The 26,828-nt window shown below is 41.3% G+C and overlaps 1 protein-coding gene and 1 pseudogene across 1 annotated transcript; one reads left to right on the forward strand and one right to left on the reverse strand.

Moving 5' to 3' along the window:
- Positions 1-192: 192 nt before the first annotated feature.
- On the reverse strand, positions 193-22,567 carry LOC150009413 (serine protease 41-like). Its single transcript, XM_090279367.1, is given in 6 exon segments — positions 193-447; positions 830-981; positions 20,896-21,179; positions 21,922-22,087; positions 22,385-22,414; positions 22,501-22,567. Coding segments are annotated over 6 exon segments (954 nt in total).
- On the forward strand, positions 4,234-4,954 carry LOC150009414 (14-3-3 protein zeta/delta pseudogene; annotated as a pseudogene).
- Positions 22,568-26,828: the final 4,261 nt, after the last annotated feature.

Genomic DNA, 26,828 nt, shown 5'->3' on the forward strand with positions numbered 1-26,828 from the left:
GTGACCATGAGGGTATCCAGGAAGCTACCCAAGTCCATCAAATGCTCTGCCAGGAATCAATTAAAATATGCACACATATTTATTAGCAAAGGAGACAGAGGGCACCAGAGCCTGATCCAGCAGGCAGTCCTGCCACTGGGGTATCCACAGGCCTGGGTGAATGTGCCCAGTGCTGTGGTAATTATTGCATCCTCATGGGTTCAGCTGTGCACAGACTAGCTGTGCCAGTGGGGTAGCCCAGAGCAGAGGGAGCAGCAGCAGCAGTGGGCAGGGGGCTGGCCTGGGTGTGCTATGGGCCTTGAGCTTCTGGATCCAGCCGAAGTACCTACTGACACTGGTGTAGGCACCGGGCCCGTTGGGCCTACCACAGCCCACTCCCCAGTTCGCAATTCCAATCTGAATCCACAGCCCATTTTTTTCATAGGTCAAGGGTCCGCCTGAGTCACCCTGGGGAGCAGAAAAGGTGAGCAGGGCCAGGGATGTGGCAGGAGGGGCCAGTGGAGAGGCCCCAGAACAGGAGGGTCTATGGAGCTGGGCAAACTGGGTACAAATCCTACTCCTCCCCCGGTAAATGACCTAGCTTTAGTTTCTGCATCTCCAAGTGGGGCAACAGTCTCTACACACCAGATTTCACATGAGGATCAAAGGAGGTACAATTACTGTAAAATAAGAAGCTTTTACAGGAAGGGTAAGTAAGGGCTGCAATCATTTTCTCATTGATTAACTCTGAGGGTGGATTGGCCATGGGGGTTGCTCTCAGGCGCAAGGTTGAGAAGAGACCAGGGGTGCCCGGTTCCAGAAAGACCGTGGCTGGGGCAGGGGTACTCACTTTGCAGGTGTCACTGCTGCCATCCTCAGAGCCAGCACAAATCATGTCATTCCCAATTCTATAGATGTTGGGCTGTTGGTACAGGTAGTTACACCTGGAGTTGTTTATGATGGAGACCTGTACTTCCTGTAGGGTGTAGGGAGCAGGCAGCCCTGCACAGAAGTTGAGGGGACAATAAAAGAGCACCCTGAGCCTCTCTGCCATCTGGTTGGGAGGAATGATATTGGCTATGGGGGTGGAGGCCCCTGGGGCACCCATGGTGCCTGGTCCATTGTTCTGTTTTTATTTTTAGTTTTTAAAAAGATTTTATGTGTTTATTTTTAGAGAGGGAGAAGGGAGGGAGAGAAACCACAACATGTGAGAGAAACATTGATCAGTTGCCTCTCACACACCCCCAATGGGGACCTAGCCCACAAGCCAGGCACGTGGCCTGGCCAGGAATCAAACTGATGAACTTTCGGTTTGCAGGACAACTTTCAACCCACTGACCCACACGAGTCAGGGTGGGCCATTAAGGGGTTCTCTGCTCTAGCCCAGCACCCAACACATCATGGGAATGAGCAATATCACAGAAGGACTCAATGGCTGGACAGGCTGTTACAGCAGATCCCTGAGATTCAATTTTTCTATGTGTGGCATTGCAGATGACAGCCTTTGCCCAAGCCAGTGGAGAGAAACCTTAGCATACATAGGAGGAGAGGCTAGTGCAGCTGAAATTCTTTATGTTTAATATAGTACAGCTGCAAGATGGAGGCCAAAAATTTCCCAAATTTGGTGAAAGATATGAATCTATGCACTCCAGAATCTATACACTCTGAACAAACTCCAAGTAGGATAAATACAAGGAGATCCACACTGAGATATATATTCATCAAAATATCAAAAGACAAAGGGAGAATATAGTACACATCAAGAGAGAAGCTACCCATTAAGTATAAGGGATCTTCAACAAGATTAACAGCCAAATTATTTTCAAACATCCTAGAGGCCAGGAGACAGTAGGATGACATACTTAAAGTGATGACAGAATAAAAGTTAACCAAAATTTTTATATCAGGCACAACTATCCTTCAAAAAATGAAGGAGAGGTTAAGAAGTTTCCAGATAAACAAATGCTGAGAGGGTTCACCACTAGTAGATCTACCTTATGAGAAATGGGAAAGGGAGCCCTTTGGGCTGAAATGAAAGGACACTAACCAGTAACTAAAAGCCATCAGAAGAAATAAAGAACACTGGTATAGGTAACTACACAGGTACATAAAAAAGCCAGTATTGGCACATGTTCAGGGTGGGTGGGTGGTGGCATGGCCTGCGAGAATTGCGAACCCTCACAGGCGGTTTGCGGGTGGTTTAGTCATTTATCTGGAACCCAGCTTCTGGAATGTGTCAGTTGGATCAGTCAACCTGGGAGGTGGAGCCGGGCCTTGACTATGGAATCCCCACTATGAATCTGGTTGGGCAAAGCCTGAAGTTTGAAAATGGCCATTGGATAACAGACAGGGATTAGTGGAAGTGTGGACCAGACGGAGGCTCTGCGCCTCTGGAAGTGGAACCAGCAGTTGGAAGAAGAGAACAGTTTATTGCAGATGAAAGTGGACATCCTGCTTGACATGTTCTCTGAGACCTCTCCCGAGTTCCAAACAATGAAGAAGAAATTGAATGAACTGAAGAGTGTCAACTGGGGAAGGAAAGGAAGACCTCCAGAAACATTCTTTAGGAGAATAGGGAGAAATCTACTGATCACAGGAGTTTTGTATTGTTGTTGTTTGTTTTTGTTTTGTTTTGTTTTAGCCAAACTAGTGGATTAGGTCCTGGGAGAGAGTACCATGTAATGGGGCCAAAAGACACTGGTACCTTTGACTTGCAAACTTCCCTTCCAGAGTCTGGTGCAAGAAATTGTTCAGGACTTCAAAACAGGTCTGTTCTTCCAGAGTGTAGCCATTGGTACTTTACAGGAGTCAAGCAAGGCCTATCTGGTTGGTCTTTTTGAAAACACCTACTTGTGTGCTATCCATGCCAACCACGTAACAATCACGCCAAAAGACATCCAGCTAGCATGCTGCATACATGGAGAACGTGCTTAAAATTCCACTATGATGGGGAACATTTCATTCATTTTTTTTTTTTAATTTCTCTTCTTCCTGTTATTGGTAGTTCTGAACATTTCCCCCCACCCCGTAGGGTCAAAAGGTACCTAAGTATATGATTGCAAGTGGAAAATAGAGAACAGAAATCAGATATTGGCAGTTTTTCCACTTTCATGTGTGTGAATTTTTAAAAATATTAATGAAAGCCAAAATGTTTCAGTAAACAATTTCAGCAGTTCAACTTTATAACAATATAAATAAACCTGTTAAGTTTTTATGGACATTGCCAGAAGTTGGATTTTTAAAAACAAAATTTCCTATTGATGGCAGCTAAATGGTGTTTGTAGCATTTTTATCATACAGTAGATTCCATCCATTCACTATACTTTTCTGAGTTGTCCTACATGCAGGTACATGTTTTTAATGTTGCCTTCTGTGCTGTTCCTGTAAGTTTGCTATAAAAATACATTAAATTATAATAAAAAATAAAAGCCACTGTTATTATAGTTTTGGTTTATAACATTTTTCTATATAATTGAAAAGACAAATGTATAAAAATAATTCTAAATCTCTGTTAATGGTCACACAACATATAAAGCTATATATTGTGACAATAACAACCTAAAGGGAAAGAATAGAGCTGTATAGGAACAGAGTTTTTGTTTAGTATTGAAGATATAGAAAACAAATAGAATGATGGTAGAAGCAAGTTCATCTTTATTGGTGATTAATTTTAATGTAAATGGATTAACCACACCAATTAAAAGGCAGAGATTGGCAGAATAGATTAAAAACAGAGGACCCAACTACATGTTGTCTACAAGACAATCATTTTACTTTTTATTTATTTTTAAAATTTTATTGATTTTTAGAGGAAGGTGAAAAGAGAAACATTGATTCATTGTTCCACTCATTTATACATTCATTGTTTGGTTGCTTCCCGTATGGGTCCTGACCAGAGATCAAACCCTCAACCTTGATGTATCGGGATTATGCTCCAACCAATTGAGCAACCTGGCCAGGGCCTAGAACAGAGTCATTTTAGGTCCAAATCCCACACAGGTTGAAAATGAAAGGCTGGAAAAAGAGATTCCATATAAATAGTAACCAAAAAAGAACTCAGGTTGCTATAGTATCAGATAAAATAGACTTTCAGTCAAAACTTGTTACAAGAGTCAAAGCAAAAGACATTATATATTGATAAAAGTGTCAAACTGGAAAGTCTCAGCCTCGCTGCCCACAGACTACTGAGCCCCTGTCGGTCCATCACCACCCACTCCAGTCACAGAGTTCCCAACCAAATCCTATGCTCCAGTCATGGGTAGAAAATACCTTGTGCAGAAGGCCAAGCTGATCAAGCAGGCTGAGCGATATGATGACATGGCAGCCTCCGGGAAGCCTGTAACTGAGCAAGGAGCTGAATTATCCAATGAAGAGAGAAATCGTCTCTCAGTTGCTTATAAAAATGTTGTAGGAGCCCATAGGTCATCTTGGAGAGTCATCTTGAGTATTGAGCAAAAGATAAAAGGTGCAGAGAAAAAAACAGCATGTGGCTTGAGAATACAGAGAAAATTGAGACCAAGCTAAGAGATATCTGCAATGATGTACTGTCTCTTCTGAAAAAGTTCTTGATCCCCAATGCTTCACAAGCAGAGGGCAAAGTCTTCTATTAGAAAATGAAAGGAGACTACTACCATTAGTTGGCTAGGTTGCTGTTGGGGATGACAAGAAAAGGATTGTGGATCAATGAAAACTAGCATACTAAGAAGCTTCTGAAATGCAACCAACATATCCTATCAGATTAGGACTGGCCCTTAACTTCTCTGTGTTCTATCATGAGATTCTGAACGCCTCAGAGAAAGCCTGCTCTCTTGCAAAGACAGCTTTTGATGAAGCTGTTGCTGAACTTGATACGTTAAATGAAGAGCCATACAAAGACAGCATGCTAATAATGCAATTACTGAGAGACAAGTTGATATTGTGGACATCGTATACCCAAGGAGACAAAGCTGAAGCAGGAGGAGGAGGAGAAAAGTAACAGGACTTCAAACTTTTGTCTGCCTCATTCTAAAATTTACACAGTAGACCATTTGTCCTCCATGCTGTCCCACACATAGATTTTTATGATTTATGACAGATTTATTACTTCTATTTAAATTTCTGTGGGGGACTTCTCCTTGTGGTTTCAGGAATTGTAGCCCAAGCTGTGAGCCAGGCACCCCCCTGGGAAGCCTTTAGGTCTCAGCAGAAAACTGAAAGGCTATGTGGCAGACAGGACCGAAGGCCACTCAGAGGGTTCCCATGGGAATTGGATTTAAAGAATGCTTATTATGAGACTGCTAGCCAGGATGGAGGCCTAGACAGACATGATGGGTCTCCCCCCACAACTAAGAAGGAATACAACTATCTCAAAACTAGAGACAGCCAGAAGTTCCAGAAAATCAAGCTGCATGGAAGTCCAACAAACAAAGATATAAAGAAGAAATACTCATCCAGACAAGTTGGAGGGGTGGAGCCGAAGTGGAGAGGATGCGGTGTGATGGCGGCAGCTGCAGCCACAGACCAGCGGAAAGCACAGTTACACGTTTTAAAAAGTCAGGAGGGACATCTGGGGAGGGTTTCCAGCTCCTGACCAGACCCCGCTGATCATGGTCCCAGCACCAGAGAAAATCAAGCCTCATTGCTTCTGACTGTGCAAACCAGTGGGGGTAGGGGCAGAGGAAGAAACTGCCAGTCTCTCAGCAGAGTCCACTTGTTTAAAGTGCCCCATGGAATTAGAACATCTGCAGACCCACCCACTCTGGGAACGACAGGCAAGGCAACAGCTAGAGAGGTGCCAATCCCATACCAAAGTGGGAGAAGTGCCTGGAAAAACGGCAAGTGTTGAGCAAGTGGCATTGTTCCCTCTCTGACCCCTCCCCTACATACAGCACCACAACGTGGTGAAATGGGTCGCCCTGTACTGATGAATACCTAAGGCTTCGCCACCTATAACTTAAGAGGTGCGACAGCCCTTGCCCAAATCACAGAGGCAAACACAGAACGTTGAGGAGACAGAGAAGTATGACCTAGAAACGGGGGCAGATCAAGGTCCCAGTGGCACAACTAAGCAGCGAGCAGATAGCACAGGCGCTGGAAGTCTCCTGTGACAGGATAAGCTGGTACATAGACCGGGTTAGAGCATTAGGCACCTGCCAGCCACAAGTTAAGGTCCGTGCAACATCAGGAACACAGTTACAAGCACTCAGTGCCCAACCCCGTGGCGTCTCCCCTGGATAGGATTTTATCAGAATGAAAAAAGCTTTAGGCCAGAAATAGAATTGATTTATATGAGGGGTCTGGCGATGATTGAACTCCGAAGATAAGAGGCACTTCCTCCCTCTGGCTCGAATTTTTGGGTGTCTTCACATGAGTTGGGACCTAGCAGAGGTGTCTGGGGTCAATCCCTGAGACGTGTAGGGGCCTCGTAGAAAATTCCCTTCATGGTAATATAATTCTTGGCTCTTCTGGGGACATGCAAAATAAGAACTGGTCATTCAGCACTCCAAGCCCTTCCAGTTGTTTTAGACGACTGGGAGATAAACCGAGACATGTAAGAGAGGTAGGGATGACCAAGGCCTGACACCCTTGGGAGCCCTCCTCACAAGCAGCACACTTCGACCCACTACACCAATTAATCCCTAGTTTAGAATTAGGAAAATTACGGGTCCATTTTAAACGAGAGGCAGGGGAAAGGGGAAAAACCAAAACCAACAATAAGGGACCCACTACCCATGAAAGAATGGGGTCAGGGTTATCAAATAATTGTATATAGTGGTATATTACTCAAATATTCAACTAATATTCAAAAATTCATGTCTCTCAATGCTAAGAACTGAATTTTTGTCAGCCTATATTAATATTATATACCTTTTATTATCACTTTAAGTAAATATTCAAATATTTTTTATATTGTGGGCAACCACTCCTCGTGGTTTAAGGAACAGTAGCCCCGGCCTGAGCATGACGAGCCGCCAGCTTTCTGGCCGCGCTTGTCTCCAAGTCTCAACATAAGGCTGCGTGCGGAACATGACTGAGGGTTGTCATGGGATTTAGATCAAAGAGCGCTTATTAAGCTCGTTGTGCTTTAAAACTTGCTCTGCTTTCCTTATCAGCAATGTAGTGTAAGCTATCTTTAGCAGGGAGTATATGGAACCCTGCACCTGGTCCGAAAGTTTTATAGACCTTGACTCTGATCAGTCAGTATGACTCCCAAATTAGTCTATGTTATCTGTTACTGTCAAATGCCTGAATACAATAGACAATTTATGAATTTTAACTTTGTATCTCTTGTATGTTTCCTCCTCAATAAAAGACATGAGGGATGAAGGTTTGGCTGCTGGTCTCCACTAGAAAGGCAGTCACCTTCCTTCCCCCAGACATAACAAAGTGTCCTGGGTAAAAATTTGTTCCGCCGTGGTCACAAAGCCTCTGCTGGACAGAGCAACTTCCAACCGAGCTTAGGGTGTGTGTGGCACCTTCACCATATAATATGTATTCCTTAGTTGACAAAATTTCCAAGATTTAAAAGTTAAAAGACTTCCTTATAGACTTAAGGTATTTCAAAGGGCCCTTGAAATATCTCAAGGATTTATTATTTTCTTCTTACCAAAAAAAAAAAAAGAAGACTCTAGACCAGTCAGGCTCAATACATTTTAAAATACTTGGAAAGCTTGGTCAAATAAGAAAATTTTACAAAAAAGCTCAAAAACAATTGGCTAATATCTTTGCTCATTTACAGCAATCTATAGCCCAGGCAGGCTTACAAGTAGCTCCTAAGAAAATACAACAATTGGAGCCTTGGTGACCTCAAGTGCTCCAAATTAATTCCCCAAAGCCTTTAACTCTCAATAATCTCCAACAATTGTTAGGCATTATCAATTGGCTGAGGCCTAGCCTCGGTATAACCCGTCGTCGTCGTCGTCGTCGTCGGCAGCCGTCCGTCTCGAGAGACGATGGTGTAGCTTCTTAAGAGTCTATCTGCACCGCCGAGAATGGTTGTGCAGTCCGACTCGGGAGTGACACGGTATCTGTCTCCTCCCGTGTTGAATCGACATCTTGCGATGACGCTGGAGTGTCCTCTCCAGTGAAGCTGAAGCTATAGAGCCTGGGCAGGGTGATATGGAGGGTCTGCTGTTGCCCATGCCATCTACCAGCTTATTCATCTTTTCAGCACTCTTAACTCAAATTTATTTACAACAGCTTTTTAATCAATCTCTAAACTTCCAATGTGTTATAGCTAATTATGTTGAAAAGCTCAAGATCAATCTTCCTTCAAATAAACTTTTACAAAATATACCTCACTTAAATTTGCATGTTAAAAGTATAATTAGTCCTACCCCAATATCTGGAGCAAAAACTATTTTCATAGATGGATCAGGAAAAACTGTAAAAGCAGCCATTACATGGAGGGAAAGACAAAGTTAAAAAGACTATGACTCACAGCCACTCATCCACCCAGAGAGCTGAACTCTCTGTAGTCATTATGGCCCTCCAACAATGGCTAAATAAACCCCTAAATCTAGTCTGTAATTCCGGCTATACAATTTATACTATACTCCACATAGATCAAGCTTTACTTGAGAAGTCTATAAATCCCCAGTTACTCAGTTTATTCTTGAGTAAACTGATAAGAAAGCACATCCTGTATCTGTCACTCATATTTGCTCTTATTCAGGCCTTCCAGGCCCTACGGCAAAAGGCAGCAAATGTGCTGACACCTTAGTATATTAACTACCTTCCAAAAAGCAGTTGCCTCTCATCAATTTTGCCACCAAAATTCTCAAGCACTTCTCAAAAAATTTGGCATTCCCTGTTCTCAAGCTAAACAAATTATCTGGGAATGTGCAAACTACCAAATACTGGGTTCATCACCACCTAGCAGTGGGACCAACCCTTGAGGATTGGCCCCCTGAGTAATTTAACAAACAAATGTCACTCATTACTCCCCCTTTTAAAAAATTTAAATATCTCCATATATCAATAAATACTTACTCTAAGGTATTGCATGCCTCCGCTCTTACAGGAAACTCAGCCAAGCATATTTGGGCACATTAACTCAAAACATTTAATTTCTTAGGTCAACCACAGCAAATAAAAACTAATAATAAACCAGGCTACATAGCCCATTATATCTTTAAAAATCTTCTTAAAAAACAAAAAAGGAGGAGTATGGAGTCCTCCCCAAAGAATCAACTAATTTAATAACCTAATTAGACTTAAGTTTTTAAAAATTTATTGTTTCTTGTAGCATGTTGGGTCAAAAGAATTATGTATGTTGCAGAAAGTCCAAGTAAGTCATAGATAGACTGTGCAAGTTGAAAAAGAATTGTGTAGGGGAAAGAGAAAAAAAAGTGAGAAAAAAGGAAGAAAAAAGAAGGCATAAAGAAAGGAGATTGTGTATGGCACGGAAAAAAAGGACATTTGAGTAGGTAACTCAAGAATAGAGGTGAAAGTAAAAAAGAAATAAGAAGAAAAAGTAAGCATATAAGTTTTTGAAACATTGTAAATTTTAAACCTAAAAGCTGCAGTCCCAAGAACAAGCCGTGCCAAGCTTGCTGTCTCCCCTGCCTTCTCTAGCCTCTGTGAAAACTTTCAAGGTCTCTAGATGCAGTAATCACCAAAATAAAATTGTTTCTCTTTCTCTAGCTTCAAAACAGAAACGGGGGGGGGGGCACTCTACACCCCCAACACCCTCCCAGGGGATAGCTACCACTGTTTAACCCCTTAATTACAAAAATAGGCTTGTCTCCGCTTTACATGCAAAAAGTCCTAGGTTTGTAACATCATCAAGAATACTGTCATTCCAACAAAGGCTCTGTGGCTGGGTGTCTCCAAAGTCTTACAGACTCAAAGTCCGGTTTGTAAGTTATTATGTAAATTAACCATTTTGTAAAAGTTTACTCATTACAGGTTTATCTATCTGCCTGACAAGCTCCTAGATCCACTTCAACCAGGGCACCATATCTTACTGAAGACCTGGAAGACTCAAGACCCTAAACAGCTGCTAACTAAACAACAAACTGGTCCCTATAGCATTCTACTGCAAATTCATATTAATCAAAAAATCCTAGCCCAACTCTCAGTCACAGAACCAGCCGTACTGTGACTGGGGGAATGACAAAATGCCCTGGTCACCTGACAAAAGCTTGCCTGAAACCCTGGATTCTTAAGACTATGTGTCATCCCATTAAAATGGAACTCTGGTCAGCATTCTTGGACTGACAATACAACATCACCTATGGGATACCTTTCCCACCAGGCTAAAAGGCCAAATTGATTGGCTTACAATTTGAACTTCATCAGCAATTTATGGACATTAAATAGCTTGCTAAACAAAAAGTATTTCAAACCCTAAGAATTGGTTTCAAGAACTAAATGTATGTATATGAATAATAGGAACAGCTGGATGTTTATTAATCATTGCTATACTCTGTGTCCTCCAATGTATCTGCAAATTATTTACCTGTGATCGCATTAGGAAAAGGCAAGTAGCAAGCTTCATAGGCCTTTCTTCTATAAGTATTACAAAAAACAAAAAAGGGGGAGATGTAGGGAACCACTCCTTGTGGTTTAGGGAATTGTAGCCCTGGCCTGAGCATGACCTGCCACCGGCATTCCGGCTGTGCTTGTCTTTAAGTCTCAACATAAGGCTGCATGTGGAACATAACTATAAACCACTCAGAGGGTTTCTGTGGGAATTAGATTTAAAGAATGCTTATTATGCTTTAGAACTTGCTCTGTTTATCTTTTAATGTAACATAATCTCTAGCAAGAAATGTATGAAACCTGGCACCTAATGCCAGTGTGGCATCAAGATGTTTAATAAACCCTGACACAGACTGGTCACTGTGCCCCTTGTACTGGTACATGTAATCTGTTACTGTCAACTGTTAACCAAACACCTAAAAGCTATTGATGATTCATGAATTTTGACCTTGTATCTCCCATGTGTACCCTCCTCAATAAAAGGCATGAGGGACGGAGGTCTGATTGCTGTTATCCCCTAGAGAAAGCAGCCACCTTCCTTCCCCCAGACATAAAATTTCCTGGGTAAATCTGTCCCACTGTGGTCATAAAGCCTCTGCTGGACAGGATAGTTTCCAAGCGAGCCTAGGGTGTTGGAGGCACCTCCACCTCACTTCCCAGACAAAGTAAAGCTGAAGGAGTACATCCTCACCAAGCCATTATTATGTGAAATGTTAAAGGGACTTATTTAAGAAAAAGAATATCAAAACTATGAACATTAAAATGAAAACAGTATCACAACTATCAACAACAGAAGCTAGGGAATGGAACAAAGGTAAACTAAGCAGACAACTAGAGTGGGAACAGAATCATAGGTATGGGGAGCATGTGGGGGGAGGGCAGCTGGGAGGGGGAAGGGGGAGAGGGAGGGAAATGGTGCAGGAATTAAGAAGCATGGTAGGAGGGTGGGGAATAGACAGGGGGATCTTGAGAAGAGCTTTAGGCACAACCCATGGACATAAACTAAAGGTGGGGGACTGTTGGAGGGAGGGGTTTCTGGGTGGAGGGGAGCAAAGGGAAAAGAAATTGGGACAACTGTAACAGCATAATCAAAAAAACATACAAAAAAGGAAGAAAAGAAATGTACATCCTCCCAGGCAAGATATGGGAAAAATTGTGTCCCAGGCTAAAGTAACTCTGATTTACTATGAAATAAACACAAACTCCTGAGACTGGGGGGGAAAAAAAGAATGCATATGATGCTTTAGAGCTTGCTCTGCTTTTCTTATCTCTCAGTTAACTATAAACAATCTCTAGTAAGGAATGTATGAAAGCTTGCACCTAATATCAGTGTGGCATCATGATATTTAATAGACTCTGACACAGACTGGTCACTCTGCCCTCTATATTGATATCTATAATCAGTAACTGTCAACTGTAATCCAGGTGCCTGAAAGCTAATTGATGGTTTATTAATTTTGACCTTGTATCTTCCATGCACACCTTTCTCAATAAAGAGCATGAGGAACGGAGGTCTTGCGCTTTCTCCACTAGAGGGAATAGCCACCTCCCATTTCCCCCAGACAAAATACAGTGTGCTGAATAAATTTGTTCCACCATGGTCCTGAAACCTCTGCTGGACGGAGAAGTTTCCAACTGAGCTGGGGCGTTGGAGGCAGCTCAACCTCAAATTTCTATAGTTCCCGTGTGGATTTTATGTTTAATATTAGGAGAGTAGAGCCAATTAATATTAAGGGAGTCATGTTTTCATCTTGAGGTGGCCAATATGGGAATGTGGAATTTTATACAAGTTATAAATGTATGGCATAGTACTTTTGGTACATGGTGGCTTCACAAGGGCCAGTGCTAAAATTCCTTCCATGTCTAAGCAAAGAAAACTGCCTACATATTGGTTTGTCCTAGTGGGAATAAAAGGGATTATTGGTTCCAGTCACAGGTGTAGTTGTTGTGGGTAATTAAAGTTTTGGAGCACTTAGAGGGCTGTAGTAGAAATGGATGTCCCATGGATAGTACATGTTGAGCCATGTATCTGTGGAATAATCAATCTCACTGTGCACACCTTTGACCACAGCTGCAGAAGTGTTGCTTTAGCTGTGACCCAACTTACTCTGGATAAGCACAGAACCAGTTCACATTCCATTATTTGTAAAGTTACCTGCTGTTTGTTTTCATTGTTTTTGCTACATTCAATTTATTTGTATTTAAATATTTTAGGCAAGTGAAGAACAAATGTACAAGTAAAGATGCAGTAAAATGAAGTGCTTGATATTCATTACTTTATGTATATCAAGCACAGCAGTAAAACAAACAAAAACATGTATTTAACCTTCATTTATTTTTTATTTTTGCTTTTGTGATTTTTTTTTTGTTACTTGCCTAACATGCATGTACTGTAAAAATAGTTAACAGAGAAGTAACTTATGAGGTTGGTTAGCTTTGTTTAATGCCTTATGAAATTTTCATAAACAGGTCAATATGGAGGTATAGCTAAACATACCTCACCTCCTTGTACAACTAAAGCAAAAATTACAACTAGACTACAAAACAAATATCACCCAGAATTGTGAGAAAATTGAGCTCTATGGAAGTCTGTCAACCAAGGATTTAAAGAAGCCACATTCATCCAGATGGGCCACGCTACTAAGACAGGGAGTCAAAGCAGCTCTACATAGAAACAAAGCACAGGGAGGCTGCCAAAATGAGGAGACAAAGAAACATGGCCCAAATGAAAGAACAGAACAAAACTCCAGAGAAAGAACCAAACAAAATGGAGATAAGCAACCTGTCATATGTAGAGTTCAAAACACTGGTCATCAGGATGCTCCGGGAACTCATTGGGTACTTCAACAGCATAAAAAAGACCCAGGCAGAAATGAAGGTTATATTAAGTGAAATAAAGAAAGATCTATAGGGAACCAACAGTGGAGGAGATGAAGCTGAGAATCAAATCAACAATTTGGAACACAAGGAAGAAAAAAAGCATTCAGTCAGAAGAGCAAGAAGAAGAAAAAAAGAATTAAAAAAAAGAGGACAGGGTAAGGAGCCTCTGGGACATCTTTAAATATACCAACATCTGAATAACAGGGGTGCCAGAGGGAGGAGAGGAAGAGAGAGAAATTGAAAACTTATTTGAAAAAATAATGAAGGGAAACTTCCTTAATTTGGCAAAGGAAATAGACATACAAGTCCAGGAAGCACAGAGAGTCCCAAACAACCTAGACCCAAAGAGGACCACACCAAGACACATCATAATTAAAATGCAAAGTTTAAAGATAAAGAGAGAATTTTAAAAGCAGCAAGAGAAAAGCAGATAGTTAACTACAGAGGAGTTCCCATAAGACTATCAGTTGATTTATCAAATGACACTTTGCAGGCTAGAAGGGGCTGGCAAGAAGTACTCGAAGTGATGAAAAGCAAGGGCCTACATCCTAGATTACTCTATCCAGCAAAGTAATTGTTGAGAATGGAAGGGTAGATAAAGTGCTTCCCAGACAAGGTAAAGCTAAAGGAGATCATCATCACCAAATCATTATTATATGAAATGTTAAAGGGGATTATATAAGAAAAAGAAGATAAAAATGATGAGCATTAAAATGGCAATAATTTAACAAATATCAATAACTGAATCTAAATAATAAACTAGGCAAACAAGCAGAACAGGAACAGAACCATAAATATTGAGATCATTTGGAGGGTTATCAGTTGGGAGAGGGGAGGAGGAGAATGGAGGAAAAGGTGCAGAGACTGAGAAGCACAAACTGGTAGGTACAAAATAGACAGGGGGATGTTAAGAACAGTATAGAAAATGGAGCAGCCAAAGAACTTATATGCATGATCTATAGACATGAACTAAGGGGAGGGAATTGCTGTAGGGAATAGGGATACTGGGTAGAGGGGGGCAAAGGGGGAAAACTTGGGACAACTGTAATAGCATAATCAATAAAATATATTTTAAAAAAGAAATTTTCATGAACAATCTAAGCATAATTGTTAAAAACATGTGTATTGTTTATGTAAGTGGAATAAGAGTTTTATAAATGGATTTTTCAACTACTTTTCTACAGCTTTTCATGTAAATTAGTCTTTTGGTTCTGAAACTTCTCTAAAGCAAATTGTACATTTTAGAAAATGCATTCCTTATTATCTCTTGGCAGCTAATGGGCTTTCACCAAGTTTAAATACAAAGTTTATCATAACAACAAAATACTACTAATAAAACTACTGTTCCCAACCAAATCTCATGCTCCTCCTCCACCAATCCCCTGGAAAAGAAGGTGATGTTTTTTTTGTTGTTGTTCTTGTTTTTTTTTTTTTTTTAGAGGTGGATTGATTGGGAAAAAAGTAACATGTTCCATTTAACATCTTAGTATATGGCATTTCTAACTTTGGAAGTCACAATGTTCTTGGCCATCATGACATTGGGTAGCATTAACTGGAAGTTTTGTGCTTTCAAATCACTTTTATTTTTAAGAATTTCTTGATACTCTTATAGCCTGCCTTTCTATTTGTCAGGTGCACAGGATTACCTTTTTAAGCCTTCTGTTTTGTCACTGACCATTCCTACTTGGTGGCTGTGTACTTGGAAAAAAGGTCACATGATCTTTTGGCTCCACTCAATGTCTAAGGGTACCCTGCTTCCTTTGCTTGCATCCTGCAAACTATTTCCCTCACCCTATTTACTACAGCAAGTCTCTCCTTAATTGATGAGATTGTGTTACCTCCTTGTAAAACTCTACCTATCCTGAAAGGTCTGTCATTGGCTGCTTTTAAAATCCTCCTTCTTCCTCTCTCCTTTAAATAATGGGGCTAAGTTATACCTAAAGCTCACCCTACAGACTATTTCCTCGATACCTTGCAAAACCAGCAAACAAAAATACCATTTAAAAAAAGACGTGGTTTTTTTTTTTTTCTTTTTTCTTTTAGAATGTAAGCTCCTCAAGAGCAGGAACAATGTTTTCTTGAAAATTTTTATTTATTTATTTATTTATTTATTTATTTATTTATTTATTTATTTATTTATTTTTAGAAAGAGGGGAAGGGAGAGAGAGAAGGAGCGAAACATCGGTTGGTTGCCTCTCACATGCCCCCAACTGGGGACCTGGCCCACATCCCAGGCATGTGCTCTGACTGGAAATTGAACCAGCGAACTTTTGGTTTGCAGGCCAGCACTTAATCCATTGAGTCACACCAGCCAGGGCAGGGACAATGTTTTTTGTATGTTCTATTGTTCCCAGTACATTATAAATGCTCAATAAATATTGATGATGGGAGGCAGTGAGTCTTGATTATAAGGGTAAGAAACCAAAAAAAGGGGTCAAATTGTCCAGAAGATATAATAATTATAAACATCTATACACCTAACAACCAAGCCCCAAAGTATATTAAGCAAAACTGACAGAACCGGTGGAAAAATAGATAGTTCTACAATCACAGTTGGAAATTTCATTAACCGACTTTTAATAATGGATAGAACAACCATAGATAAATTAGAAAATGGAGAACTGAGCAATGCTATACATTTACTAGACCTAGCAGACATATACAGAACAATCTTCCCCAAACAATAGCAGAATTCACATCTCTCTCAAGTACCCTTTTTCCAAGATAGATGATATGTCAGACCATAAAATAAGCTGCAATAAATTAGAAAAGATTGAAAGCATTCAAAATATATTTTCTAACCACAATGGACTGAGGCTAGAAGTCAATAACAAAAGAAAAATTGAAAAATTTAGAAATACGTGGAAATTAAACGACATACTTTTAACCAATGGATTAAAGAAGAAATGACAAGGAAAATTATAAAATACTTTGAAATGAATGAAAATGAAAACATTACATGGCCAAATTTATGAGATGCAGCAAAAGTAGCTCTCAGAAGAATTTTATAGCTGGAAATGACTATGTTAATAAATGAGAAAATTCTCAAATAAATAGCCTAACTTACATCTTAAGAAACTAGAAAAAGGAGAGCAAATTAAACACACAGGGAGAAGAAGGAAGGAAATAATAAAGAGAGGGATGGAGAAAAATCAAACTAGAGAATAGAAAAATAGAGAAAAATAAAACAAGAGTTGATTCTTTGAAAGATCTACAAAATTGACAATGAAAGTGGGGATGGACACTAAGGACTATAAAGGAATATTATGAACAATTGTATGTCAACAAATTATATGACCTAGAGCAGCGGTTCTCAACCTGTGGGTCGTGACCCCTTTGGGGGTTGAACGACCCTTTCACAGGGGTCACCTAAGACCATCGGAAAACACATATATAATTACATATTGTTTTTGTGATTAGTCACTATGCTTTAATTATGTTCAATTTGTAACAATGAAAATACATCCTGCATATCAGATATTTACATGACGATTAATAACAGTAGCAAAATTACAGTTATGAAGTAGCAACAAAAATAATTTTATGGTTGGGGGTCACCACAACATGAGGAACTGTATTAAAGGGTCGCGGCCTTAGGAAGGTTGAGAACCACTGACCTAGAGGAAATAGAAAAATTCCTAGAGAAACACAAACTATCAAAAACTAACTCAGCCCCTGGCTGGTGTGGCTCAGTGGACTGAGGACTGGCCTGTGAACAGAAAGGTCGCTGTTTCAATTCCTGGTCAGGGCATATGCCTGGGTTGCGGCCTGGTCCCCAGTTGGGGGCCTGCAAGAGGCAGCCGATTGGTGTATCTCTCTCACACACTGATGTTTCTCTTCCACTCATTCTCCCGCCTTTACCCTCTCTTTAAAAAAAAAAAAAAGAAAAAGAAATAGAAAAAAAAAATTTTTTTAATGAACTCAAGAAGAAATAGAAAACCTGAAAAGACCTATAATAAGTAAAGGATTGAATTGGTAGCCAGAAATCTCTCAATGAAAAAAATCCTTGGACCATATGGCTTCAATGGTGAATTCTACCAAATATCTGAAGAAATGAACACCAATCCTTCTGGAACTCTTTCAAAAAATTGATGAGGAAGGAACACTTCCAAACTCATTCCATGACATTAGCATCACTGTGACATCAGAACCCATACAAGGACATCAATAGAAAAAGAAACTACAGATCAGTATCTTTTTATGAATATACATGCAAAAATCCCCAACAAAATCCTAGCAAACTGAATCCAACAGCATATTAAAGGAATTGTACACCATGACCAAGTAAGATTTACTCCATGAGTACAAGGGTGGTTCAACATATGAAAATCAACCGATATAACATACTACACACTACATTGACAGAATGACAGGAAAAAAACACATGACCATCTTAATTGATGCAAGAAAAATATTTGGAAAAATCTGACACACTTTCATTATAAAAACACTCAGTAAACTAGGAATAGAGGGAACTTCCTCATCATAATAAAGGAAAACCCACAGTTAATGTTACACTAAATGGGGAAAAACTGAAACTTTTAGCCCTAACATCAGGAGCAAGACAAGGATGCCAGGTTTTGCCACTTCTACTTAACATTTTACTGGACGTTCTAGTCAGGGCAATTAGTCATGAAAAAGAAATAAAACACCCACATTGGAAAGGAAAAGATAAAGCTATCTCTATTCACAGATGACATGGTTTCATATACAGAAAATTATAAAGAATACACAAAAAAGGACGAGTTAATAAACAAATTCAGCAAATTTGCAGGATCCAAGATAAGACACAAAAGCCAGTTACATTTCCGCTCTGACCAGTGTAGCTCAGTTACCTGGGTATTATCCCACAAAGTGAAAGGTCGCTGGGTCGATTCCTGGTCAGGGTACATGCCTGGGTTGTGGGTTTGGTGCTGGGTCAGGGCGTATGAGATGCAACTAGCTGATTAATGGCTCTCTCTCACAGCAATGTTTCTCTCCCTCTCTTTCTCCCTCCCTTCTTCTCTCTAAAAGTAAGCAAATAAATAAAAAAAATTTTAGATTTTATTTATTTATTTTTAGAGAGAGGGGAAGGGAGAGAGAAAGAGAGGGAGAGAAACATCCATGTGTGGTTGCCTCTCAGGCTCTACCATCTGGGGACCTGGCCTGCAATCCAGGTATGTGCCCTGATTGGGAATCAAACCGGTGATCCTTTGGTTCACAGGCTGGTCGTCAATTCACTGAGCCACACCAATCAGAGCAAAAATCTTTTTTTTTTTTTAAGTCAGTTATATTTCTACATACTAACAATGAACAATTCCAAAAGGAATTTTAAAATAAATTTTATTTATAATAACATCAAAAAGAATGCAATAGGAGTAAATTTAACTAAGGAGATGAGAGACTTGTGCACAAAATCTACACAATATTGCTGAAAGAAATTGAAGAAGACTTAACTAAATAAAAACATACCCTGTGTTCATGGAATGGAGACTTATTAAGATGAAAATATTCCCCCAAAGCAATCTACAGATCAACGTAATCCCTATCCAAATTCCAATGGATTTTTAGCGGAAATTGACAAGTTGATCCTAAGATTCATATGGAATATTAAGAAACGCCAAACAACCAAAGCAATATTGAAAAAGTAGAACAAAGTTGGAGAATTCACACTTTCCAATTTCAAACAATGAGGTCCTGGCATAAGGATAAATATAGAGACCAATGGAATAGAATTGCAAGACTAGAAATAAACTTGTACATCTATGGTAAATCCATTTTTGACAAAGGTGCTAAGACAATTGAGTGGAGGAGAGAATAGTCTCTTCAATGAATGATGTTTGCATAACTGGATATTCACACGAAAAAGAATGAAGTTGGACCCCTACTTCACACCATATGCAAAAATCAACTCAAAATAGATAAAAGACATAAACATAAGCATTAAAACAATAAAAATATTAAAGAAAACATAGGGGTAAATCTTCATGACCTTGTAATTGGCAATGGTTTCTTAGATATGACCTCAAAAGCACAAGCAACAAAAGAAAAATATATAATTTGGCCTTCATCAAAAAATTTTTTTAATTGTGCATCAAAAGACACTATCAAGAAAATGAAAAGAAACCTACAGAATGAGAGAAAATGTCTGCAAATCATATACCCGATAAGAGTTTAGTATCCAGAGTATATAAAGAACAATTACCATTTAACAACAAAGATAACTCAATTTAAAAATAGGTAAAGGACATGAATATTTGTCCAAGGAAGACATACAAATGGTCAACACACACATGAAAAGATGCTCAACATGACTAGTCATTAGAGAAATGCAAATCATAACCACAATGAGATGCCACTTCACACTCACTAGGATGACAAAAAAAAAAAAAAAAAAGGAAAATAACAAGCGTTGAGGAAAATGTAGAAAAATTACTGCCCTCATCTATTTTTGATGGGAATGGGAAACGGTGCAGCTGCTGTGGAACATTGTTAATTCCTCAAAAAAGTTAAACACAGAATTACCATGTGATCCAGCAGTTGCACTGCTACATACATATACAGAAGAATTGAAGGTATTTAAACAATGATTTGTGTTCTAATGTTTACAGCAGCTGTATTTACAATACCCAAATGGAAGAAACAACAGAAATGTCCATCAATGAATGAAGAAATAAATATGATGTATGCATACAATGGAATATTATTCAGCCATGAAAAGAAATGAAGTTCTGATTCATGCTACATTGTGGATGAACATTGAAAAACACTATGCTCAGTGAAAGAAGCAAGACATAAAATGTCACATATTGTATGATTTCATTTCCATAAAATATCCAGAATAGGTGAACTCATAGAGGTGAAAAGCTGGTTTAGTGGTTGCTAAGGGCTGGAGGGAGCAGGTAATGGTAAGTGACTGCTTAATGGTTATGGAGTGTCATTTTGAGATGATGAAAATGTTCTGCATTTAGATGGTGATGTTGAACTCTGTGAATATATGAAAAGTCACTGAATTGTATCATATATACTTTAAAATTGTGAATTTTATGGTTTGTAAATTAAATCTCAATTATAACAAAAACCAGCCCAGGCTGGGTGGCTCAGTTGTTTGGAAAGTCATCCCGGACACCAAAAGGTTGCAGGTTTGATCCCCAGTTGGGGCATGTACGGGAGGCAACTAACAGATGTTTCTCACATCAATGTTTCTCTTTCTCTCTCTTCCTCTCTCTCTAAAAATCAATAAAGTTATTCTCCGGTCAGGATTAAAAAACAACAACAAAAACAAAGGCTTTTCTGAAAAATCCACCCCCAAAACTCCCAGATCGCCGCAGGTTGGGAAATGTGGCCTGGTGGGAGCTGGCCCCCTCTCAATGCTGGCTTCTGGCTCACAGTCTCTGGGGAGGACAGGGAACTGAGTGTGGGCACAGAAAGTCTTGCTCTTTCAGGGGGAGCAGGAGTGGACAGCACGTGGGGAGAGAATGCTGATCAGGCCCACATGGGGGCCCATATGTACAAAGACCAAGGTGGGGGCTGGTGTGGCTGGAAAAGGGAGATAATGCCCCCCTCTTTCCCACCCATCTGTCCCAGCCTCACCCTTATTCTCATGGATGTGCTCCCAGCCGGTCACCCAGCAGTTAGTCCAGTTCTGGAACTCAAAGGAGGAGGCCATCACACAGATGGGCTGGATATACTTCTTGTAGGTGACAGAGTAGGTCAGCCTCGGCAGGAAAATGTCATTGAATGAAGACCTCTTGAAATGAGGGTACATAATAATGTCCTGCACCCTGTAACGATGGTAGAAGGCCCACAAGTTCCAAAGAGATGGTCTGGAAGATCACTCACCAAACTGGACCATCCAATTTGAGGGATCCCTGTGCCTGGCAGGGGAGGAGAGAGCAGTCAGGGGTCCTTAGCAAAGTGTGCGCCACAGGAGCATACTTGGGGCCCACTCCCTGAGGGGAGGCTGCCCAGGGTCCTATTAGGGCTCATCCTGGACACCATGAACAGTTCTTATGGAACAAAGAGTTCAGTGAAGAAATGGCGAGAGCCCAGAGAGGCTGCAACCAAAGCCCCAGGACCTGAGGACTTGGGGGTTGGGGGTAGGGCAGAAGGGTGCCTCCCTCAGTGGTCTGATCTGGCCAGTTACTCAGCAAGCCTGTCACCTGAGCCATCCTAAAAAAAAAATGAGCAGAGGCACAGGTGCCCAAGTGAAGTGGGACACTCGGCAGGGTGGAGTCCAAACAGCCACAGGGGCTACTGCTGCCACAGGCCAGGCTCTGTGCCCAACACTCACCCACCTCAGCTCATTCCTCCCACCTGTGGTTCACCTCCACTGGGAGGTGGGATGAGGAAGGTGAGGGCTGGCAGTGCCATTTGGTGAGAAGAGAACAGGAAAGAGAAAAGAACAAGACACACAAATGTGGACCGGAATGTTCTAGAAGGCTCTTCTGGGAAAAACTGAACACGGTTCCCTGCAGGGCCACATGGGGAACTCGTATGGGCTTGACCAGCAGGCCTGGGGCTCAGGAGAGCACAAGGGTCACATCTGTGTAAGACATGCTCTGTGCAGACACAAGGACCCCCTGTCAGCGGGCCGTCGCACCCAGCCCCCAGACTTACTTTATGGAGCAGTGTGCTGCAGAGAGCACCCAGCGCTGGTTGAGCGGGCTCCCTCCGCAGGTGTGGCTTTTATGAAAGCGCAGGCTAACCTGCCAGGGCCAGCGCCCGCGAACGGAGTCTTTTCCGCCCACTACGCATGGGTGGATGTTCTGGTGACCACATGGCTCTGGAATGGACAGATAGACATGGGGCTGAGCTGCAGGAGACAGGCCCACCTGCCCGCCCTTGGCCCCAGGGAAAACGCAAGAGTCCTGGGGTCGTGCAGTCCATGGAGAAGGGAACGTTGGGGACCCTCCCCACGTGGTCTGCAGACACCCGCCCCTCCCCCCAGGGGCCCATCAGTTACGTGTGAGCCAGAATGAGTTCTCGAAACCTGGGGCGCGAGAGATGAAAAGATATAGCACTCTTTGCGCTCCGGCCTAGGTGCCCTGCGCAGGGAAACACGCGTCTTTGGATGCCTTACCTGAAAATAGCTGGTTCTGATCCTTCAAGCCTGGGGTAAGGAGAGAAGATGAGCTCCCCTCGGTCTCTATGTGCCCCATCCTACCCTCGTCACCCCTCGCTCCTGCCTGAGCTCACCTTGTATCTTGAGTTCGATTCGCACCAACAGCTTCGCCAGCAGCAGCACCCGGACCCAAGCGACCATGCCTCCTCTCCAGCGGCTGTGGCCCCCTCTGCTTCTGCTTGCTCCAGAGCAGCGCTGGGGCGCCCCCTGGGGGAGAGGGAGCAACAGAAACCCTGATGTCACCTCCCAGCTTGACCTCTCTGGGTCCAAGGGCTTTTGGGAACATCAGACCTCACAGAGCCCCAGCTTTGAGTTTCTCCTGGGACTGTGTCCCCGAGTACACCCCTTGATATGACTTGGGAACCAGTGCACCCAAACAATCTTTTTCTTGTCTGCGACCCTGGGATTCTGCCTGCCCTCTTTTCTACCCACTCCTTCTAAGAAGGAGCAAGGGCCTGGCCCACAGCCAGGACTCCCGTGAAAGCACACTAACAAGTCCTCACTGAGTGCCCATTGGAGACCTAGCACTGTGTCACCTCTGTTAAAAGTGATCATCCTTTATAGGACCCACAAAATAAAAGCCGGCCTGATTTTGATCACTAGAGAGCTATTAGCCTCCCTGTCTGTCTGCTGTTGCACAACAGGCCCCAACTAACTCCACAGACTCTACAGGCAACTCTCCTTTCTTGTGGGCAATATTTCAGGGCACCAAAGCCAACAAGTTGGCTCTTCAATCATAGGTGCGAATGAACAACCAAGCCAGTTCCACAGGACCACCTTCAGAGCCCATGGTTTATCAGAAGAACTCAAAGAACTCAGAAAAGCTATTATACTCACGGTTATGGTTCATTACAGTGAATGGAAACAGACAACATCAGCGAATGCGAAAGGTTCAGAGGACAGAATCCAGGAGAGACCAGGTGCAAACTTCCAGCTGTCCTCTCTCAGTGGAGTCAGGTGGACAGTGCAGAATTCTCCCAGCAATGACTTGTAACAACACACATGAAGTATTTCTAACCAGGGGAGCTCACCTGAGCCTTGGTGTCTGAAGTTTTTATTAGGGTTCCATCACATAGGCACAGAGTGCCCATGTAACTGACCTTAGTTCTCAGACTCCAGCTGGAGCAGAGGTCCAACTGATACAATGTGACCCAAGACCCCACCATAAATCACATTGTTGGCATCAACTATGTGGAGTGGCACAAGGCTCCAGATCTACAAAGGCACTGTTTTCCAAGGGCTCAGAGGTCATTTCCTAGGAGCTGGTCAAGGGCTGGTCCTTTCTTTGGATTCTGTAGGGTTTGAATATCCTAGGTGCCTCTTCAGTTAACCTGTTACTGCACAGCAACCAAGGATGAAGAAAGGTTTGAGAAAAATATTCACATGCACCAGAAGGATCTCTTTGAATAACCTAAACTGACTCCAGAGAAAACTGAGCTGACTCCAGAGGGAACATCAGACAACTTGGAAAATTCTAACTGGTATATCAAGAAAGCTTCAAGAAGTATTTATGATCATTAAACAAGAATTATTTAGAAAAAGAACAATCAGAGAACAAGAAAGAGTGTTTGAAAACTTAAAATATTGCTGAAGTAAAACATTTTAGGCAAAGGGCTGAATAATAAACAGACATTGCTAAAGAATGAATTGTCAAACTTGAAGATACAGTAGAGAAACATGGTCAGAACTTGGAGCAAAAATTTAAAAGGACAGATTCCATGAGAGAAAAATGTAAAAAGACGGAGGGATCTAAAGATTGGTTCTATAGACCCAGACAACAGTATGGTGGTTACAGGAGAGAAAGTGGGTGGAAGAGTATAAAGGGGCCAAGGGGTAGAATAAATGGTGACAGAAGAAGATTTGACTTTGGTTGGTAAACACACAATGAAATATACAGATGATGATTATAGAATTTTACAGTTGAAATCTATATAATTTTATTAATCAGTGTATCCCAATAAATTTAACAATAAAGATTGTTTCTATATTGATAATTATTTAAGCCGGCAGATGTTGGGTGTTCTTTGTACTCATCTACATCTTTGTATCTTTTTAAATGTCCATAATAAAAAGAGTTTTAGATAAAACAGATGTTGAGAAAGACACAGACCAGGCCAGGCTCTAGAATGCCCATCAGCAGATGATTAGAAAGGCAGGTTTGTACTTGGTGTTGGTTCCATATACTCCAGATATCAATCTACAGTCTTATGAACTATCTTAGATTATGTAAATCTGAAGAAAAAGAAGTTTTTTCTCTACTTTGTATATTCTAAATGTAACATCAGCAGAAACAAGGATTGTACTGAATACACATGGGAAAAACATTTTCAGGCCAAAGGCTTTGCTCGCTGTCCTAGTACATTTGCGCTGCTAAAACAAAACATAACAAAGTGAGCAGCTTATCAACCACAAACATTTATTTCTCACAGTTCCTGGGCTGGGATCCTAAGATTAAGGTGCCAGCAGACTCACTCTCTGGTGAGGGTTTTCCTCCTAGTTCATAGCTATTGCGTTTTCTCTGTGTCCTCACAGGGCAGAAGTGGAGAGGGGGCTCTCTGGGGTCTGTTCTATAAGAGCACTAATCCCTTTCCTGAGGGCTCTGGTCTCATGACCAAATCACCTCCCTAAGGTCCCACCTCTGAACACCATCGCTCTGGGGGTTAGGATTTCAGCATATGAATTTGGGGGAGCAGGGAGAAACAAACATTCAGACCATAGCACCTAGGCTTTGAGTATTTTACCTCTTCAGTATCACACTTAACAGGTGACATGACACCTAAGAACACAAAACAGATTATTGAATGGGTATGAGTTCTAAGAAACTCATTAGTGATGATGCTAAGGACTGTTGTGATGTCTTTAAATCAGACTTATTATTATTATTTTTAAGCTTTTATTTATTTATTTTAGAGAGAGGAGAAGGGAGGGAGAGAAACATCGTTGTGTGAGAAATTGGTTGCCTCTCACACTCACCCAACCAGGGACCTGGTCTCAGCCCAGGCATGTGCCCTGACTGGGAACTGAACTGGCAACCCTTTGGTTTACAGGCTGGTGCTCAATCCACTGAGCCACACCAGCCAGGGCCAGACTTATTATTGAAAGTGCTGGCTCTTACATAATTCTAATAACCTTGGAGTTCTCAAACACATTATTAAGCAGGTAGGATGTGCCTTTGTTCCCATTAGATATCAGTGAAACATAAAAAACTTTTTTGCACTCACAAAAATCTATAATACTGTTAATGGAATTAGTTTACTACTTAACAAGTATTCTAGCAAGTATATTCCAATAAGGGTAAGTAGGTTAAGAAATGTAACTTTTTGTAATTACTAAGTAATATAAGAGAGGGATATAAATCAACTAAAGTCAAACAAAATAAAGTCAGGAGCTTGCTATGTGCTGCCTGACATGGAACTCAGCTGACTGAAGAAGACGCAGGCTGACCACAAAGAGCCTCTGGACAAAAAAAAGGTCCTGCAAAGATTGATTAGTAGCGACTCACTTGTACCTTATTGTGTATCCATACCATAAAGGGAAAACAGACCACAAAATATACCTTAAAGTTAATCCAACGTTTTCCCCATGCTCTATTTCCCTATATCAGCCATTTTCTATAGAAACTACAGATATAAGCTCAACCTCTAGATATGGTTGCGGTCTCTTTTCCTTCTCTCCTGAGGAGAATCCATCATTCTGCCTGTGGAGTGGCTTTTCCTGATTGTCCTCTCTGCTCGATAAAACCTGCTTTTCTACTTTAACCTCTTGTCAGGCTCTGTCTTGAATTCTTTCCTGCCCAAAACTAAGAACCCTCTGGGCTCAGGTTTGAGTCCCAACTAGGGACTTGCCCCTCTGGTATCATAAGTGTTTGCTTTGGTCTTGATTTTTAAAAATATAAATAGCAAACAATATGAAAGTGGCTGCATATTACCATATATCAGAAAATCTCAGGTAAAATAGAACCCAAGGCTTACATATTAAAATATAGGGATATTTTACATTGAGAAAAGTTAAAAGCCACTGAAAAGATGTAGAAGGCATGAGCCTTTATGCCCATGTCAACAAAGCTTTGAGATATATAAAGTGAAAACTGTTCTAAATACTCAAGAAACAAATAAGTCAGCATTTTTTCTCAGAAATCAAGAGATCAAGTAGTGGGAAAAAGCAGTAACACTAGAGTAGTCACAGAGCATGATTTTGGCCTAAATCAAGCATTTGGGGCTGCTGGGACCCACTGCTGAGACCCCGAAGGTAATGAGCCCCTTGGAGGGGGAGCTGCCCAGAGGCTAGTTGATGGGGGTGGGGGCATTGGAAGGATAGGTACTTTTAGACAAGTGGAAAAAACTTAGGAATCGGGAGAAGTTTCCCACATCTCTCCTCCCCCTGACTCTCCCCAGTGCCCAAG

Source organism: Furipterus horrens, unplaced genomic scaffold (assembly GCF_987537825.1).
Source record: "Furipterus horrens unplaced genomic scaffold, mFurHor1.1.pri manual_scaffold_5, whole genome shotgun sequence".
In the NCBI taxonomy this organism is placed as follows: Eukaryota; Metazoa; Chordata; class Mammalia; order Chiroptera; family Furipteridae; genus Furipterus; species Furipterus horrens.